Source organism: Microtus pennsylvanicus, chromosome 20 (genome assembly GCF_037038515.1).
Source record: "Microtus pennsylvanicus isolate mMicPen1 chromosome 20, mMicPen1.hap1, whole genome shotgun sequence".
Lineage (NCBI taxonomy): Eukaryota > Metazoa > Chordata > Mammalia > Rodentia > Cricetidae > Microtus > Microtus pennsylvanicus.
Genome location: NC_134598.1, coordinates 18,183,607 through 18,203,732, shown reverse-complemented (window position 1 = coordinate 18,203,732; position 20,126 = coordinate 18,183,607). Strand labels below are relative to the sequence as shown.

Below are 20,126 nucleotides of genomic sequence, written 5' to 3'. Positions count from 1 at the left end.
TCACAGAAAGACAAGGTGTGCTTAATAAACAGAAGACTATCCATATAACTGAATTCGGGATAGTGAAAACCATCTTCATTGTTCTATGAATGAGGAAACGCATGGCATCTTCGTAAAATTATGTTCTTTCATCATTTACAAATCAGCTGCTAATCAAAGCTCTTTACAAAGAGACGAGAATTTGCATGCAGAAGACCGTGGGTCCATAGCAAAGCTGGCTGGAAATTCTCGAGTCAAACAAGTAACACTAGGTAGAGAATAGTTTTTGAAAATTGTTTTGATAGTTTAAATTATTTCCTGTCAAATACTGAGTGGTAAACACAAAAAAAAAAATCAAAGTAAGTTCAAGTTGAGTACTTTAGATTTCAAAGATAAAAAAAACCAAATACTTATGTGTGTTTCTTATATTCATATATTTTTAAGAAAGGTAATGCATATTTTTATGCTTTCTCTCTTTAACAAAATATTATTCCTATTTATGCACAAGAACAAATTACTCCACATAGCTTATCTTTCTTCAGGAACAAAGCTAGGGGCTGACATGAAAATTGTTGGCTGAAACTGTACTTGTTATTTTCTGATATTTCAGACAAGGTGACCGATAGACCTAGTTATCCCATGAAATACTGACCTGCATGCTGCATGGATATTATTAGAGGGCAGCAATTCAAGTCCATGATCAATTGCAAAATAATCCTGATGTAAATTGAGCCAGTTGAAAAATTCTAAACTTTGACCCAAGCTTTCTAGAAAGAGGGCATTTCCTGCCCTCCTGTGGGGTTGCCTTACAGATTTCACTTGCCTCTTCAGCACCACTAAGCACATAGGCTGCACCTGCAAGGACCAAAACTCAAGCTACATAAAACACACATGTGTGTGTGTATATATATATCTATATATATATATATATATATATATATAGATATAGATATATTTATACACACACATATATATATATGCACACACACATATATATACAAAACACATATTCCTAAAAAGAGTGTTTCTCAAATACTCAAAAGTACTATGAATAATAATCCTTGAGTTTTGAAAAATGTAATCAGCACAAGCTATCAATAAAAGGTAACCATACCTTTTTACCAGGATTCAAAAGACACATGATACGCACTAAAGTATTTGACTGGAGGAAGAAACCATACCACTTTTCTTCCACCAGGGACATCTTGCATGGTAAGATACAGAAAAGTCACCACTAGAAAATAAACGAAAGGGTGCATCCTAAAAATATGATAGACCTTTCTTGTCAGATCCAGAGAGAAGGGGTTTGAGCCTTATTTTTTTTACACAAATCACATATCTGGGTCACACGAAAACGAAAGCACACAGAGATAATTTTAAAGTCACAATAATTTAGAGAGTCAAACTGCGTCCAGACAAAGTCGTTTGAAATGCGTCCCCGTCCTTACCTAGACTGCATATCTTGCTGGGTTTTGACCTGACTGGGTTCCGACTGAGGAGCCGTGTGAGTCACTCGCTGCTGAAGCTCCACCAGGGACTGGTAATACTGCTGTTGATGGTGTTGTTGCTGCTTGTAGCGAGACAAACTGAAAAACAGTCCTAGAATGGCTTTTAAGTTTCCATTTCTTATTTCTGTATCAAATGGAAAAAAATGTAAAACATGGTCAAATAAATCGAATTGATTTTTCCTATATGACTAAAAGTCTAGATGTAATCCACTTAGACGAGATCTATGAGGATAAAAACACAAGTTGCTCCCTAACTCGCAATTTCAATTGATTATGAACGTCTCAGTTCTGCCAACATTACAAAGTGACTTGCGATATCACGGGGCTCGGGGGAGGGCGGGGACTGAAGGAACAAACCCAACTAAACAAAGATGCTCTATGGGTTGTGGTTTTCCTTACTCTTGAAAGAGGATGTGCTCACTGCCTTGGGGGTAACGATTTTATTTTGTACACAACTTCTCTCCCAAATGCACACACAAGAGCCTACATAGACTCGTCTATGGAGAAATGAAACTGCTCAAACATCCGCCGAGGCCGTTTGCGACAACAGCGCAGTTCCTTACCTTCAGCCGACAGGCCTTGGACATTGACTCCGCGAGCTGCTAGAAAGCTAAGGCAGACCTCAACATTTTCAATCTGCAACATGAAAAGCAGTAAACAGACCACTTAGAGGATTACTCTTCGGTAAGTGCGTGAGCAAGAACGAAACATGGGGGGGGGGGGAATAAAACAAGAAAGAATTAATACTTTGCATTCATTTCATTCTAGGGAGAGTTACCAGAGGTTTACGAGAGTGATCTTGGCCGAATACAGAGTGACCATAAAGCTCCCATTGTGCACTTTGGTGCGTGCACACAATTGATAAAGGCACAATCAAGAATAGCATTCCTGCATCATAGCAACCCACCTACGTAGCATAAAACCAGATCTGTGTTTTACAAATAAGCCTCAATGAAAACGTCCATAGGAGATGAGATTGTAGCCCTGCAATTATGAAAATATTAGCATGTGGGATATTGAACTCAGTCACTAATATTTCTTAAGTTCCCAGAAGCTGGATAAAAAGGAGAGTTATTGTATGAAATAAATGAGGCTTATTCTTAACTCTACACCAGAAAAAAAAAAAACTTCATTTTCAAAGTTGTCTTTGCATTTTGACAGTTGAGGAAGCCCATGATTAAATGCAAATATGACCTTTCAAATTTTAAAAGGGGCAATGTACATGGCTTTTAAGAAATCATTTTAGTATGACAATCAACTTGTAACCATTTGAAATGGAGGAGAGGTACTGAATCCACCAGGCAAAAGACTACTCTCAATGTTGATCATGGAATTACCAAGTTACCTAGAGGACTGTTCAAAGCTAGAGGCTTCCGATTGATTGTGATTTTGTTAATACTCTAAGAGTGGTGCATGATAAAGAAAATATTTAAAGTTAACAATTAGTAAGGTATTAATTTCTGTCTTATTTACTTCTCATCAAAAGCCATAAAGACCCATAAACTTCTACCAATGCCTTCTTAGCTCAGCATCACAGGAAGACAGTTATGCCTCTGAAAAATAACAATATATCAATAATCCCTCTATCCAAATGAGAAGGTTATATTCCTTCTGGAATATAATCTTGTACAAAATGAAATCTAAGCCATAGCATTCAATGAGCTACATTTATTTATTTATTTATTTATTTATTTATTTATTTATTTATTTATTTATTTATTTATTTTGGCTCACAAATAAAGCCAAGGCATACACATTTTCTTTGAGGAAAAAAATGATACTGGTAAGAAAGTATTATTTAAAGTATTTTACTGTTAAATTAATAGAGCTGAAACAGACTGACCAAAGTGTAACCTAATATATTTCATTCCACCATCAATATCTGAGTCTTCAGGAAGGGTATGATGTTGAAACTTACATCGGACCTTTTCCCATGCTGCTTTGCTATTGGGAAAGAATGAAATAAGAAACAAAGGACTAGGGAGATGAATCAATGGCTAAAAACACTTTCCACGCACAGATGAAAACTGGGTTCAAATCTTCAGGGCTCCAGGAAGAAGCTGAATTTGGACATAACAGCTAGAGTCACAGTGCTCAGTTCCGGCAAAACTGGAAACAGGGGGATCACCATGCCTTGCCATCTTTTGGCCCAGATCCATCGCAAGAAAGATTATCTCAGGGCAATAAGGAGGCGAGAGAACGGGACATTAGATCTTCTGCTCCCTTTAGTGTAACTGAAGGCATCAAACCATACTTTCTGAAGTTTCGTAAGCATGCACTCTCATTTATTTGGTTGTTGTTAGCAAGGTTATGTGTGTGTCTTGCTTTTTTAATGTTTTATTTTTCCCTGTAGGTATGCGGGTATCTAGCTGTGTGAGAGTAAGGTGTATGTGAGTGCAGGTGCCCACAGAAGCCAGAGGCATCAGACTCCCCTGAAGCTAGAGATGCACGCAGTTGGTAGCCACCTAACGGGGATGCTGGGAAATGAAGTCTAGTTCTCAGTAAGGCGAATGTGGGGTTCTAATCTTGAGCCATCTCTATAGCCCCTAGTGTAGTATTTTGAATGCAATGGGTACTCAACAATGCTTAAAAAACAAAGGAGAAAATAAATCAATATATCACATCTATCTTTGTATTTATGAAATAACTAGATAAAACTAAAAAATAGCAACAGTGAACCAGTGATATTTTAATTTAAGTCTACACGTTATAAAAATCACACCTATTTCCTGTATTGGGCTCTAGGAAAAAAAATGAATCATAAAGTTTATTGAGTGGGACAATCTATCTGTAGGAATTTAGATTGTAACTCTTAACCTGTAAATCTCCTGCTGGGAGCAGTGAGACCCCAGATCCTGAATTTCTTGTAATCCCCTGATCTGAGTGCCTACAGCTGCTCTGAGCAGGACATCTTCAGGAGTTCCTGATGGCAGCAGAGTGGTTTCTGGTGGGTTTGGCTGGGGCGTGGCTATCTATATAATCTACCCTGAGCACAATAAAGGGGGTATTCTTGGGGAATTCAAGGATGACCCGTGTCGCTGTCTCTGTGTGTATGTGTGTCTGTGTATTTTAACTTCCAGCACCCTTGCCCGAAGCTCGCGAACTGGGTGCCAGGGCAGAGAGCAGACACGGCGGCGCGGTGCGCAGCAAGGCAATATATCACATCTATCTTCGTATTTATGAATGAACTAGATAAAACTAAAAAATAGCAACAGTGAACCAGTGGTATTTTAATTTAAGACTACATGTTATAAAAATCACACTTATTTCCTGTATCAGGCTCTAGGAAAAATTGAGTCATAAAGTTTATTGAGTGGGACAATCTATCAGTAGGAATTCATATTGTAACTCTTAACCTGTAAAGCTAACCTGTTTTTTTTCCACGCAAAGCAGCGGATATCCATAGCTATCATAGAGATACTCAAACGAAACAAAAAACCAAGAGCACACTATATAATACTCAAAGGATATGAGATAAAGAACAGCTAAGAAAAACAATAGAAGCAAAAACTATAATGCCTGTGAACATTAGATTGAGATAGTCTAAACATACTGGGATACTGGAAGTAGAAGCTTTTGACATAAACAACAGATGCATATATATATGTGTGTGTGTGTGTGTGTAAATCAATCGGCTATGTGTCCAATGCTACAGTATTTTATGTATCATTGAAGCATGTTTAATCTGCATTTCTCTTAGAGTACTTTAACCATTTTACAGTGTTTTATCTCAATTTGAAAACAAGGATAAGTTACTGGTCGCTTGTAGTAGGAGTATTACAAATAAAACTGTTCTGAGTTTCACGCCTGCCATATTTCTCATGTATTATTCCCAATTTCCCCTGATGGATAATCTCTCCAAAGACTTTTGCCTTCTTATTATTGTGTGTGCAGTTGTAAGCCTTTGTTCTTTAAGTGACTACCTTTGACTGGTGTGGAATGCCTAACTTCCCTCTATCATGTGTTAAATTTTATACTGACAGCACAATGAAAATAAAACACAAACTTCCTAGCTTCTATATTCAATAAATATATTCAGAAGTGTCAAAAGTTACAGAAAAACTGAACATTTAAGCTTATGGACCTCTCTAAACATTTAATGGTATTACAAGCACCTAAACTATAACCTTACTGTAGGTAGTAATTAAAATATACTTTCAGACTTACATGTTTGTGTGTGTGTGTGTGTGTGTGTGTACAGGTGCAGAAATCTGCAGAGGCCAGAAGAGGACATCAATCCTGTTAAATTATATTTACAATGGTTGTGAAGCACTTAACATGGGTATTAGAAATTGATCTTAGATCTGGTATATGAACAATAAGCTCACGGCTGGAGAGATGGCTCAGAGGTTACGAGCACTGGCTGCTCTTCCAGAGGAATTTAAAAAGAAAATGAAATTTATGCCCTGGGAATGCTGAAGCATGCATGGGAAGCCCGTATATGGCGGTTCTGTTGAACTTGTCCATATATCGGTTTCATGGTCTAAGAGTTGACAAGGATGAATGACTAGGTCTATTCCTCAAGAGGGCACCAGATTTCATTGCAGATGGCTGTGAGCCACCATGTGATTGCTGGAAATTGAACTCAGGACCTATGGAAGAGTGGACAGTGCTCTTAACCGCTGGGCCATCTCCCTGGCCCTCTTCCAGAGGTCCTGAGTTCAATTCCCAGCAACCAAATGATGGTTTACGACCATCTATATAATAGTATCTGAAATAGAGGCATAAAGCCAATGGAGCCCTCATATATATGTATATGTATATATATATATATATATTAATCTTTAAGAAACCAGCAAGCTCTATTAACCACCAATCCATTTCTCTAGTTTTAAGGTTCATACTATGAATTGTATATAGCTTCTATCTGTATAATTTTTATCATATTGGAGCACTGCCATTTAGGTTTATATTATAAAAACTGTATATTCATTCATTCATTCATTCATTCATTCAGTACTTATCTCCATACCTAAGAAAGAGACACTGTCCTAAAATGTTTTAAAGAACATTTTAAGAACATAAAGAATTGACCAATTTCCAATAATTTCATATAGTTCCATAAAAATAGATTAAATTCGCAAAACATCAATAACTTATTGACTTGTAGTAATACATTTAAGTTGATCCTTAAGAACTTAATAAACATGGACACGTCTAATGGCTAAATTACAAAACTGAATTTCAAATGAAGAGAGGGAGAAATCTAACTATCTTTTCTCATTTATAAGAAACCCAAAATAGTCAAAAATGTATGTATAGCTTTGATTAATTTAATTATGGGTTAATGTATTCTAGATATAAACACAACATCTATATTACAAACAGCTCCATTTATTGATTTGAGCACTGAAAAACCAACTTCAAACAGAATCATCTTTACAGTGAAATCATGTACCTGGCTCCATGATTATTATAACACCTTTGTATTACAGCAAAACTGGTCTAACCTGCTTTAAGAAATGAACTTGGAGGAATCTTTTACAATATCAACAGACTTTGTGTCCTCACAGGTTTCTTTCCTAGTTAAGAATATTTAATGACTTTGAGACATTAAATGACTGAACGAGATTAATAGTATCCTTGGCATTCTTGTTTAAATATTAGCCAGGGTGCAGGAATTAACACCATGTGATTGGTTCATCCAGCAAGTCTTCACTATTTATTATGAGCAAAGGGCGCTGTGGGATGGTGAAGGGATATAAAAATGAATTACAAGGTCTTTGGTTTTGTGAGCTTGGAAAATAGCTGCCGAGACAGTAAGATTCATCACTACAATACAAGACACTGTATAATAAATTCCAGAAGAGATATAGAAACAACATGGGACACTGCTAGAGAGAATGGAGCCATCAATTTCCAGTACAGATCTGCAGACGCCTCCACAGAGTGTCATTTAGAGTTGAGAGATAATTCGGGTTTTGGTAAAACTAGACGAGCAACAGAGGGCAGAACAGGGCCTGTCAACCGGAGCTACCACACAAGAAATCTGCACATGGGTTGTTAAAGAGCGCTTAACAGCACCTCTCTCTTTCTGCAGTGACATACTCAAGAGATGATCTTCACCTGGCCCGGAAAGGGTCCATTCTGCCCTTTGACTCAAATACCACGCAACAGGAAGAAACAAAGACGCACAGTCTAAGCTGCAGGCATGACAGAGCTGGAGTCATTTCCTGCATGACTCATGTAGATGCCTATTGTGAAGAAATCAGGCCAGTCTTACTTTAGCCTTCTATGGAGAGGACTTTATTAGGATTTTATTATCATCATCATCATTATTATTATTGTTATTGCTGTTGTTATTGTTGTTGTTGTCGTTGTCATTATTTTTTGTTTTTATTATTAATTTATCTTTACTTTGAGATAAGACCAAGCTATCTACCCCAGACTGGACTGAAATCCTGACCCTCCTGCCTCAGTTTACCCAGTGCTTGGATTATAGGCAAGTGTTGCTATCCCTGGCATCTGCTATGCTTCTGTTTCCCATGATGAACTCTTGACTATACAAATTAGTCAAATAATTATGTAAATTAAATAATATATATATCATTTCTACCAAAATCAAAATGAGATGGCCCACTGTCATCCAAATTGCATTATAATATATTTAAACAATTAGATTTCAGCCAAAATATTCAACTGAATATAAACTCGTATAAAGTAAATTATAGTGACTATTTTGTATTAGAGAAAGATTATATGATGACTGTTTTTGTTCATTACTTTAGTAATTGTCTAAATTTTTTTGGAGCTCAATGAGACATTATTGGAAAGGAAAACTATCCTGGGTCAGGCAAACTGTAAATGTTAGAAGATGCCCAGGGATGTAAATGGAAGAAAGAAGGGGTTATCACTGCCCTTTGAGATTGTACATGGCAGAGAAGCAGACACATGTTCAGAAGGGTCCTTAGAGAAACCCTAAAGAAGCCCCAAATAGTAGGAAAATATTTTTTGTGGCAGACACAGAAATAATAAAATGAAAAGTGGAGCTTTTCTGTGTACTTCAGAGAAACAGACAGACTTTGAAGACTCCTGGCTGTGGCCCCATACCTTCTGTATGAAGGCAGGAATTCTGGGGGGAAGAGTACAGTATCCCACCAAAGAACTGATTATTCTCCCTACCTCTTTAGCACAGCTTACCACAAACCCCAATCAGGTAAGAGAATCTATTCTCTTGGCCAGAACGTCACCTTCGCGCCTTTATTACAACTAGCACAGCTCCACCGAGCCAACCCTGATATTATTTAGGAGCCAGATTTTGGATCACAGCCCTCAAGCAGACCTCCTATTCACAGAGTCAATCTCAAGTTCTGAAAAAGCATTTTTTTAACTTCTATTGTTGGTTGTTGGACAATTTGGTACCCAAATAGTGAACATTCTGATTTTCATCCTCATTTCCATTCACCGCTCTTGTGCTCCCTCGTCTCTTCAGCCCCTTCTTGACTCACGGTTTGAAAAAAAAGCCATATTTATATAAATGAGAAATAATTCAACTGTAAAACAATGACTTAACGTTATGCTTTGAGAGACAGACTCCTAAAGTCAAACCAGAAGTCGATTTTCAGTCAGATGCCCAAAGGACCATGAAACAATAAAGTCTGAAACCTATATAGAATTGTTACAAAGTCATTCTCTTCTAAAGGGGCCAATTTTATACCCCATTATAAGGAAAAAAGTACTGGACCATGAACTGAACTGATGTATTTATAGAAACAGCCTACAGTTTTCACCTCTGCAGTTTGCTGATTGAAAAGAAGCCTGTTTGGTCTCCAAGCAGGCCAGGGAGGATTAGCTAATTGAGGAGCCGATGGTGTGAGGTGAACCCATGGACCAAGTGAAGGCTGAGCGAGTCACAGACAGGAAACATCTGAGGTTACAGGACTCAACTCCAGAATAGCCAGAGATCCAGAATACTCAGCTTCTCCGGTGTCTTTCTCTACAGCTCCTAACTGCCAGTGTGAAAATCCTAAGTATCAAGGTTTATTGGGGTGACAGCCCCCTAAACCTCTCAGAATCCAGAAGGAAGGCTACAATAGGTGAAGACTGAATAGAAGGGGTCTGAGGGTGACAGGAACGAATCAGCTCATGTATGTCTGTCTCCTCCTGTTCCATTATGTCTGTCTGTCTCATCATGTTCCATTTATTCTTCCAACATTCTCACCAATGCTCTCTTGATACTCTCTTTCTCCCGATTTTTCTTTTGATCCCACAAGGCTTCCAGTTTATATACCCACACAGACAGAATTAGGAATTCTCCAGCAATAGCCAGGATATCAGGGTCAATAAATCACATAAGGTTGGTATCTGTTTGCCTACTTAGGTCTCAGAGGGAGCGTGGCTGTGAAACACCTGGGCATATCTGAAAAGGGTGAAAAGAAGAGGCTGTGATTTCTAAGAGGGGGAGAAGGGAGTTTATGTGTTAACTACATCTGGGTGGCTAGTTAAGCTAGTTTGTAACTGGTAAATGTAGAAAAAAAAAGAAGACCACAGCAGGGCTGCTCACTCTCCCAGCGTTTTCTTCCACAGCTGCTGGGAAAGCAGCTTTGTCGTAACCACTGCAACCAGCATAAGCTGTGGAAGGAAACCTGATGGAGCTTGATCCGCATCTAGCATTTACTCAAATGCTGAATTAAGGGGAGTTTCTTAGTCCTAGAGATAGCATCCGAGGTGGCCAGATAACAAGGGAAAAGTCGGTAAGGTAAAATCCAGAATCTAGCAATTCCAGCCTCAAGGTCAAGTAGTGGCTTTGTTCCCGCTGACAGCTTCCCCCCCCCCCAGCCCCACCTCACCATGAGAAGAATTTCCTTTCTCCAAGGCCTTTTCGAGAATTCAAGACACCTAGTGTGTGTGCTATATGTCAAGATTATGTAGCGAAATGAAAAGTCATCCAGTAGAGAGTATATGAGGGAGTTATGCCTTTGGGAATTGGTGTGGGGAGAGAAACCTCCAGCTACAAATGGCGCACAATGTTCGGCAAATGTATCCACATAAAACCTGAGAGAGCTTGGGAAGGAATTCTAGACACAAAAGAGCAGAGTCAAGCATGACTAAGAAGTCGCTGCATTTTCTTAGGTGGGTTCTGTTAAGCAAACATAGGCAGGGCTCCTTTAGGAGAGGCTTTCTGACTTAGTATTAGTGATAAAAATCTTGCAGCTCTTTTAAGAAGTTCTGCCATCAAACAGTTAAATGGTATTTATGAATGGCTGGTGGCATGTTTCTTGGTGGTGGCATGGACCTAGAAACTCCATAGAGTTGTGGCAATAAACATGGCGCCCACTTGTACCTTAAAAAAAGAAATAGAGTAGGTGGATGTGGTGGTACATGGCTTTAATCCCTGAACTTGGGAGGCAGAGGCAGGAGGATCTCTGTGAGTTTTAGGCCAGCCTGGTCTACAGAGTAAGATCCAGGGCAGCCAAAGATGCAGAGAGAAATCCTGTCTCAAAAAATCAAAAATTAAAAATAAAAGAAAAAGTTTTTAAAATGCCATGTAGGAGATGAACAACACAGAGAAAATCTGGATACTGTTATTGTATTGTCTTTGAATTGTTTGACTGTTGAGGAAGGAGCAACAGCTGCTAAAGGACATTTAATTATAAGTGATGCTGGATTAATCTAACCTATGTATTTTTAAAAAATGCCTTAACTTCAAAATTTAAAGGACATGCCACTTTGGAGGAGAGGTGTTGCTTTTGTTTCTACAGGAAATGAGAAGCTGTGAATTCATTCTTTTATTTTACATAGTTTTACTGATAAATGGTAAGAAAATCTTCACAAATCAATTTTACTTATGATGGATTCTTTAAACAATGATTTTAATGTGTTTCATTTTGACAGCATAGCCCTAATACTCTAGTTTCACAGAATGCTGCATGGAAAAGGAGACAGTCTACACATCTTATATTACATGCTAAGTATCAAGGCAAGAGGAGTAGGCTAAATTCAAGAAGTCCTTTATTTTACTGCTGAGTAATACTCTAATATGTATATATTCCATACTTTCTTCATCCATTCTTCTGGATGGAAATAGAAAACACTATCCTGAGTGAGGTAAGCCAGACCCAAAAAGAGGAACATGGGATGTACTCACTCATATTTGGTTTCTAGCCATAAATAAAGGACATTGGGCGTATAATGCATGTTCCTAGAGAAGCTAAGTAAGAAGGTGAACCCAAAGACAAACACATAGGCATCCTCATGAATATGAACCTTCATCAGGCGATGAAAGGAGACAGAGACAGAGGAGCACGGGACAGAAATCTCAAGGTCCAAATCAGGAGCAGAAGGAGACAGAGCACGAGCAAGGAACTCAGGACCGCGAGGGGCGCACCCACACACTGAGACAATGGGGATGTTCTATCGGGAACTCACCAAGGCCAGCTGGCCTGGGTCTGAAAAAGCATGGGATAAATCCGGACTAGCTGAACATAGAGGACAATGAGGAATACTGAGAACTCAAGAACAATCGCAGTGGGTTTTTGATCCTACTGCACGTACTGGCTTTGGGGGAGCCTAGGCAGTTTGGATGCTCACCTTAGGAGACCTGGATAGAGGTGGGCGGTCCTTGGGCTTCCCACAGGTCAGGGAACCCTGATTGCTCTTGAGCAGATGAGGGAGGGGGACTTGATCGGGGGAGGGGGAGGGAAATGGGAGGCGGTTGCGGGGAGGAGGCAGAAATCCTTAATATATATACATACATACATATATATTATACATAAAAAAAAGAGGAGTAGGCTAGATGCTACTTCTCAATTTTCACTACTCCAGACTTGTCAGAGCTGGCAGAGGGAGAAAGTTGAAAAGCAATTTTTAAGCACCTAGCTATTTATAAACTAAAACAGAAACCTTTCAAAAAACTTCTTCATAAAGTTTGATAAGATTAACTTTGTTTTACCCATCTACAAAATAACTTAGTGAGACTGCCTTGGATTGTGTGTGTAAAATATAATAAATTATACACCCAAATTGAAACACAAACACAGAAACCTGCAGTAAAGCTGATATTTCTCTCACACTGTTCTGACAAATGTAATGTAGACATTGAACTATTTCTTGCCCTGGCTAAGTGTCTACACCATTGGCACATGGTTAAGAAACACAATCAAGCATAAACGAGTTGTCTAATAGATGTCTGGTGGGTGCAGTATGTAAACATAGAATAATGTGTGAACTCTACTTGCCCCACATCTTTTGTAAGTTTACAAGGTATAAATAGCTATGAATTATTTCTTAAGTACCTAATACCTTTGTGCATGTACCGAGACCAAAGCATGGGATCACTGATGTGACCACAATCCATGGACTTGAAGCATGCACCAAAAGCCAGAAATGACACAGAATGAATTTTTGCTCTGCCATTGTAAAGAAACATAGATCAAATGACATTTTGATTTTGACCTGGTGGTAACTACTTCAGTCCTGGCCTCAAGGTCTGGGACAAAATTTCAATGCTTTTAATTCACTGGATTGGTGATGATTAGGTACAACAGTTCCCGGAGGTAATTCAGTTATCTGCAGAAGAAATCAATAGAAATCGCACCTAGTGCAAACCAGGGCAATCTGGGCCAAAGTGGGCATCGCCTCTCCAAGTCTCATCTTCTGAAGTTGTGATGATTTTTTATTAAAAAAAAAAACAATTCTTCAGAGAGAGAGAACAAAAAGTTCGATTAGGTGCCAATGTCACTGAGATGTAAAGCTCCCATGCTTCCTGCTCCCAAACTTGTAGGGCAAGACAGGGAAAATTTCAAGAGAATTTTATTTGACTCCTTTATATTTTTCCTTGTTTTTTCAGGATTTAGATTTTTAGCTGGTTCACAGTGAGATAAATGAAATAGTGTACTTAATAGGCACCATGGTGAAGTGTATAAATGTTTTACAGCCAAATAAATCTAGTCTTCATTTGGGCATTGCAATGTACACCTTATTAGAAACTGAGCTATGTTTACTATCTAAGTCTCAGATTCCTAATATATGAAATGGGAATGAATATATTTTGATTTCCTTTTTCAAAATCTTACATGAGGGTTAAAAATGAGGAGATGAGCTGTATAGTAGGAACTAGGTGTTTGTGCATACCTATGTATCTTTCTCTATGAATATAAACATATGCCCATATTAAAAATAGAGAAGAATTAATTTCTGTTTATATGTAATTGTATGTACATAAATGTAAAACACACATTTATGTAAAAACAAATTTCTCCTAAATACATATTTTCTGTGATACAAGTGTGTACATTCTATGTGTATGTGTCTATATGTTGATAAATATAGGCACAGATATTAAAAGTTCACAAGGATTTTATCAGAAAAGTTTTCTTTGGCTCAAAATCACTTCAACTTTCCTTTAACCAACTTGGTAGATAATAATAAGTGTCAAATGTTAACAGTTGTTTTCAGATACAAATGACAGTGAGTCATCATGACTCTGCCCATTCTAATGGGCAGCATGAAGCTGCATTTCTAAAGCTGCAGCAGTGTCCATTGACCTCAAGAGTTCAGGATTTTAAATCAGTTCTTGCTTTCCAGTTGGTCCTAAGAAACAAAACCAAAAAGGAGCCTGTGTGTTTTCTCATGAAGTCACAAAACTAGTGAGTAATTTAACCATAAAAATCTACAAATAGTATTTCTGTCCTATGACCACACCCTTCCTCAAATACATGGGCATTTATATTCCTGCCACAAATGGAAGAAACACATGTGGTCTTAGAAAAGAATGCTTATTTATGTCACCAGTTTGGGAGCAGGAGAGGAAAAAAGAGATATGAAAATGAGAGGAAAATGAGAGGGAGGGAGGAAGACAGAGAGAGAGAGAGAGAGAGAGAGAGAGAGAGAGAGAGAGAACAATCTCAATCAAACCTCAGGAAGTAATTTTGTAAACAATGAAGAAATGATTCCAATGTACAAAGAGGTAAAAGACACAGAGTAGCTGATAGAACACCACAAAATGAAAAGAATAAAATTGGCTACTCATAATCCCTGATGTCAATGCTTACGACAGAACTACAGTATCAAGGCAGTGTGGCAATAAAAAAAGAATAGAGAGATCACAATGGACAGAACAGAGAGCCTATAAAAAAAAGAGGCAGAAAAGTAGAGACAACTAAATTTGACAAAAAATCAAAGGAAGTATTGTCAAAAAGTAGATGCTGAAATAACTGGATACCACATGCAAAACATCCAACCTAAATGGAGGTTTTACATACTTTCTAGAAAATTAATTTAACAGTGAACAATAAATTTAGATGTACACCACCAAAAGTTAAACTGTGCGGGCACAGGGAAAAAATCTGGGCCATCTCGGATGTGGCAATGACTTTTTTAATGCATCGTGAAAAGTAGGGTCTGTCAAAGAAATGAGAAACTAGACTTCAAACTTCTTGTCTGAAAAAGAAAATGGTAAAATAATAAAGGAACAATAAGTGTATGGAAATATTTCCCAGAGATGTCTGTTATCTAAAATATACATGGGATACATAAATTTGAATAAAATGCATACACTGGACATGTACACTATTTATATACATTTCAGATATACGTCATTTATAAAGTAGACATGAGTTATGAAAGAGGACATAAAGCTATTTGTTTTCATAGTTCCAATTCTGTTTTGGATTTGTTACTTTTTATTTTGATAGTGGGTAAGTATATAAAATATATCCAATAGTAAAAGCAAAAAATTTAATGTAAATCTTCCGGCTTCCACGTCAAATGCCAATTCTTACTGCAATGAAGTTCATTAAGTTGTATAGAGTTTGGGCTTATTAAATTTTTGTGTGTAAAATTTTTGTGTATTTGTAAGGTTTTTATAATAAAGTTTGTTAAAAATAAAATGCATAGAGATCCCTTAAACCTCAAAAATAAGGAAAACAATCTGATAAGATGGAACCAAAGTTCTTAAAAGAATGCAGCACTAGGGAAGACATTCTGACAGCAAATAGCTTATGAAAAGATGGTTATAACCCTACATCACCAGAGAGCCATATTAAAACTAAATAAGCTAATACTACATACCTAACTACTGTATCCAAAATGTAGAACAAATCAAGCTCACCAGATGTACAGAACTGAACTTCCATTTCCAATAGGGATACAAGCACTGCTGAGGCCCTTGTAGGTAGTGCCACCGTCCCACAGAACTATACCAAATTACTTAAATTGTACAATCTACAATAGTGATCTCAGATATTAACTAAGCAATTTATATAGGAAAACATGTCCATATAAACATCTGCTCAAAGACAATGTTAGCAACTTCATACAAACTTCCCAAGACTTGGAAGTCAACTGGATCACCTTCAATGAGCTAAGGGATGAACACTGAGTAGTACAAACACAGACACAGGAGGATGATATTCAGCACTAAAATGGAATGCGTTATCAGATCAGCTAATGATGTGAAGGGATATTCACTGCACACAGCTAAATGAAAGAAGCCCATATGAAAGGCCACTGCCTATAATATGAAGGATGTGAAGATTACCATAAAGGAATTTCAGAGAGTTGAAACTATTTCACTGGTGAATAGAAGCCAATATACCTTTTCCTAAACCATCACTAGTGTAAGCTATGGATTGTGAATAGTAAGAGTGCAACAAAGTAATCAATCCATTACAAATGACTTACCACAATGAGGAAGGTTGATAACTGGGGAGCGTGTGAATATAGCAATAGAAAGTCTAGGGAAAACCTTGGTACCTTGGAAATGCGCTGCATGCCTAAAACTTCTATTAAAATTTATGTGTTTTAAATCAAAGGAGGGAGAAGAGAAATAGCCAAAAATCCAGTGGTCTAAATTCCAGACTGCATTCTGTCCTACCATTTTTATAAACAAATCTGACAGTTGTCAGGCTTGGATCGAGGCATGAGTTCAAGCCACAGTGTCCACACTTACTCAATATGGACCACATGTATTCTCGATGAGGCCTAGTTCTTATGTAGTGCTGTTCTGATGACAAAATAGTGAGTGTAAGCAAATCATCAGTTCCAGCTGTGTACGTGTGTGTGTGTGGTTTTGTGTGTTAAAAAACCAATCAACCAGTTATCATGACCAATTGTCAAATTCTCAGAACTACCTCGAAAATCTGGATTCGACAAAATTAATTTCTAATATTTCTTTGACACATGAAATGTGAACAATGTTTTTATTAAAATGTAATAAAAGTTTTGTTCATGACTATCCACATGATTAATTAAATTCTTGTTAGAATCATTTAATTATAATTTTGAGAAGCAAGTATCTTGGACTCATCTACTAAGTTTTGAACATATATCTGCTGAAAGGCCAGCGTTTAAATGGTATACTGAGACCAGGTAGAGAAGATGTCTCCTGCTTCATTGTTGCTTCTCTTTACTACATCTAATGCAATTTAGGAAACATCTTTTTTACTCTGTGATGAAAGCAAATTAAAACATCTATAAAGATAGAAAATGGCATGTATTATAAGACAAAATGTTAGTAAGAAAAATCATATTTTTTCAGAATTAAAAAAAACATAAATCCTATCAAACCAGAATTCCAATGGACTTTGATATTGGTTGTCCACTTTTTTCATAATTCCAATTCCCTTTTCTGGGACACAGCCAGAAGCAGAATTAATTCGACCAATTTATCCCATATAACACATCTTGACAGTTCACTAAAAAGTCAAGTAACTCTATAGAGACTTTCACTTTTGAAAACCATCAGGATGAAAGCCTCAAAACTTAAACATACATTCACTAAAAGAGCAGTTTATTATATTCCTTCCAAATTTAGAGATATGGAAACAATGAAACCAGTAAGGGAACTATGAAGCATAATTTTCCTGTAGTGTTTCTAAATACACCAGGGAAATATTTGCATTAAAACATGTGTTTTCATAAGTCTCTTTATCTCGCCATTTCAAAATCAGCAACTTCAAAATGGCAGGGGGACCATGCGGATACCTAAAGTTAGGAACTGGACATTCCTGTAAGTTTCTACTCACAGGCTAGAATCCTAGAGTGTGCATAACATAATTTTTTACTAAAATTTAACAGCACTCTAGTATTTTTATCTCTCCTTATCTTACATAAAAAAACCCTCAAGAGAACAACAATCACAGGCAATGACTCAAGGAATTACAACTTTGAAGACAAGGAATTACAACTTTGAAGGGCACAAAACTGGTGAAGATAGGGGACACATTCTCATCATAAGCGGGTCACTTCCCAACAAAACTAACTATAGAAGTGGGTAAAACGTCTGTGAAATTTGGAAAGAGTTTCTTTTAGAAGCTAGTATCTTATGGATCATGGAATCATATAGAAGGGCACACCAAGTTCTACTTTTCCATCTTCTAGGAACAATCTTAAAAGAAATTAAGAGGGAAAAACATTCCAAAACATAATTTATCGGCAAATTTTACACAATAACCTACAGAAGATGATAAAAGAAAATAGAGTGCAGCTAAAGATTGTGATTAAACCATAGTTGAGCTAGAAATAGGGTCACATAGAGGACTTCAGTTTAAAGCACACAAGTCAGACTTAAGCCACACATTTGTAATCCTCAACTATGTCAGAGAAAATAATTCTTGCCTCGCAAAGATTTTGAACCATCAAATTCCTAAATCATCTGGGCACTTCTGAAGATCCCCAAATATAACAGTCTATCTTAAGATGAAGAAAAACTTGTTTCAAAACAATTTTCCTACATGTCTAAGATTCTTGCTTGAGAATCTCACACTTGTGCCTCTGCCTTTCAAATAAATGTTGGGCATTTTTCTTTTGCTATTTTTAATCTATTAAGCATTTGGGATATTCCTGGTATTTGGAGTTTACAAATTTATTTCCTCATGTAAGCTCAGCAAAGTTATGTCATGCAGCATGTATTTTAGATCTTGAGTAATACCTACCTAGAAATGACTCAACAGGTGTCACCCATATTAATAACTTCAGCTTCAAATGATGTTAAATATAGTGTTTGTTCAGACCCCGCAAAACTATTTCAATGTTTCAAGATGATGATGATCTGAAATTCACTGATAAAACATAGCTATTTTTTTTTAAAACCCAGAGTGGGATAGCCAGACATTTCAAAGGGGATAAGTTTATATTTTTCTTAAATATGTGATGTCTGGACCATGCTATCTAAAGTACGATTGTTATATTCTTTTATATGCATGTACATACATAAATTTGCTTTCATCTTATAAGGTACTTTATAGTTCAGAGTGTATATTATACAATATCTTTATTAATATTTTATTTATTATAAGAAAAGCAATAGAGAATAACAAAAAAGAATATATTAGCATTATCTAAACTTCTGGTCCTTACTAAAATGATTTAAATTTCTTAAATTTTAGTTTATTCTACTTCAAATTCTGACTCTTCATACATTTACATCCTCTATGACTTATATAACATGACATAGAGAAAAATAGTTTTGCTTTGTCTTTATCATTTTTCCATGACAGCCACTTTTCTATAAAGACTTCAAAATTTCTTCCTGTGTCACTTCCTTTAGCAACTCATACCATCACTTACATCCTTGCTGCCATGAATTCTCTTCTCTCTCTACTGCTGTATTCTTTTTTTAAAAAAAAAAATTTATTTTTATTTTATGTGTTTAAGTGTTTGGGCTGCTCGTATGCCTATGTACCCTGTGTACCTGAAGCCCATGGAGGCCGAAGAGGGTATCAAATCCTAGGAACTGGAGTTACAGACAGTTTCAAGCTACCACTGGAGTCTTGGGTATGGAACCTGAATCCTGGAAAAGAACAGTAAGGACCTGAGCCATCTTTCTAGTCCCTACTGCAATCTTCTCTTCTTTTCCCACCACTGAAAAAAATCTCCCCTCAGCCAAGATGTCTCTCAAGCATCTTTTCTTTTTTCTCTTTGATAGGATCCCCTAAAAGTGATGTGTGGTTCATTGGGTATCACAGTGGTCATTACAACTTAATAGACTATCTCTCTGTAGAAGGATCCTCTTGTATCGGTTATGAATTCTCATCTGATGACCAAGGTTGACTTCTTCATTCCAGCATATTCGCCAGACTAGGCAGCATGTGACAGCATTAGCTACATCCTATTCAACTCATTTTACTCAGTATTTGTGCTGAAGTAAACACTGTACCTTAAACTCTAGCATTGATCCTGAGCATTAGCAAGCTACACCTGTGACCCACTGTCTCTGTGAGGGCTGTCTCACCGTTCTCCCTCTCCTGATTCCTACCTTATAAACACTAATGTCCCCCATCACAAACCTCTCCCCTGCTGAATTTGCACAGGCCTCCTGCAAGATTTTCTCCTTGCTATCCATCACCTCTGTATGAAATGTTAGCTTCCCTGGATAGAAGCTCAAGGTAGCAACCTAGTTGTTCCTTACTTTATGTTCCAATGGGCATCAAACTTTACCTGTCAAAATATAGATGTGTCATTTTTCCTTTCACCTGTGAGCCTCACCTTCCTCATTTGGCAAAAAAATAAAAAATAAAAACCTAAGTGAAGTGTTTGGAAATCCCCCTTCTTTGCCATCCTCCACATCTAGGTGAAGTCTAATATACATCCTATTATCTTCAGGTAGTCCTGTAAGCGACTTTAAACACTTGTATCAGATATTGACAAAGACAAGCATTAAAAGTGATCCAATTTATCCTCTCCTGATTTAAAACACCA

General features: G+C 37.2%; 1 protein-coding gene across 5 annotated transcripts in view; it reads right to left on the bottom strand.

Moving 5' to 3' along the window:
* Window positions 1–20,126, bottom strand: part of Nav3 (neuron navigator 3) — a 477,963-nt gene that overhangs the window by 191,936 nt on the left and 265,901 nt on the right. For 4 of the 5 annotated variants that reach the window (XM_075954789.1, XM_075954787.1, XM_075954788.1 and 1 more), the window contains exons 4-5: window positions 2,051–2,123; window positions 1,428–1,611 (exon numbers count right to left, since the gene is read on the bottom strand). The exons of the other annotated variant lie outside the window; for it this stretch is intronic. In XM_075954789.1, coding sequence (XP_075810904.1) covers window positions 1,428–1,611; window positions 2,051–2,123 — 257 coding nt within the window. The remainder of the gene's footprint in view (window positions 1–1,427; window positions 1,612–2,050; window positions 2,124–20,126) is intronic. 5 annotated transcript variants of the gene reach the window in all.